Below are 1,091 nucleotides of genomic sequence, written 5' to 3'. Positions count from 1 at the left end.
TAATCAGACTGACTCTACGCCTGCGTTTCTAACATGACAAAAGTTAGAAACATGTATTTATTAACTGTTCACTGTTGTATTTATTAACTGTTCACTGTTGTATTTATTACATTTATTTACACTTGCATTTATTCACTAATTTGTACGTTCAGTAGTTATTATCTATGTGTAGTAAGTTTAATAAAGTTTGTGTGTATGAAGTATTACAGTCACTGTTCATGAGTCAAGAATGCATGTTGCCTATAATTTAGTATAGATAATGTTTATTTCTGAGCGTGAAGTTGATTTGATTCACTCTACTTCATCTTTTGTACCAATACATGGGTTTCTGTGCCCCTATGAGGCTTGTTAATTACATATTTTGGTATCCTATAAGGAACACAATACAGTATATCTACGAGATATTGTGAGAATAACTTAGATAAGAACGAGAGGTTATCTCATAGTTGAATCATGTTATTAATCACCACTGTATTAAAAAAAAGTATATTTTAATAATCACATTCTTGCAGTGATTTTCTAAACAACAATATCAACTTTCTAAAGCCAAATGTAAAAGATTCTGGAGATCAGTGTCAACATCCAGCTATTTACAGCAACTTCTTGGTGGCTAATGAAAATGATTGCATATAGATGTAAACAGATACCTGCCTCCAGAAAGCTTTGTTCATGGCGTTGAGTTTCTTAGGACGGTGAAGCTCTACGTGTGTGACGAACTCTGCTGGGTGACTGATGGCCAGGGTGGTGTAAGGAGGACTGGGACCAGCTGGAGACGACATGGCCCTGACCGCAGCCTGACGGGGCAGCCACAACCCGCTGTCTGATGGAGAGAGAAGAGACAGAATAATAACAATGAGTTCATCCAGAACGACTGCAGAAGGAAGGAGAAAGAGCAACAAGGTTAATAAACGGCTTCAGGACTGCCATAGTAACAAATATTCTGATTCCAGCTTTTAAAATTGATGACTATCTTTGCATTTTTTTACTTTCAGTTGGACGAAACAAGATATCTGACATGCAGGGTATTTTATTCTGCACTGCAATAAAAACTGACTATCCTGAAACACACATTTATTTAAATTCAGTGTCAC

General features: G+C 36.4%; 1 protein-coding gene across 2 annotated transcripts in view; it reads right to left on the bottom strand.

Annotated features, from left to right (window-relative positions):
- ech1 (enoyl CoA hydratase 1, peroxisomal) overlaps positions 1-1,091 on the bottom strand; it is a 5,562-nt gene that overhangs the window by 3,248 nt on the left and 1,223 nt on the right. For both annotated transcript variants that reach the window (XR_004797453.1, XM_035680138.1), the window contains one exon: positions 652-820. Coding sequence is in view for 1 of the 2 variants with exons in the window: in XM_035680138.1 (XP_035536031.1) it covers positions 652-820 (169 nt within the window). In the remaining variant the exon portion in view is untranslated. The remainder of the gene's footprint in view (positions 1-651; positions 821-1,091) is intronic.

The sequence above is a fragment of the Morone saxatilis genome, unplaced genomic scaffold, assembly GCF_004916995.1.
Source record: "Morone saxatilis isolate NCDOM2014 unplaced genomic scaffold, NCSU_SB_2.0 Contig8, whole genome shotgun sequence".
Classification (NCBI taxonomy): Eukaryota; Metazoa; Chordata; class Actinopteri; family Moronidae; genus Morone; species Morone saxatilis.
Note: the sequence above shows the minus strand (reverse complement) of the source record. Positions and strands in the feature narration are given on the sequence as shown.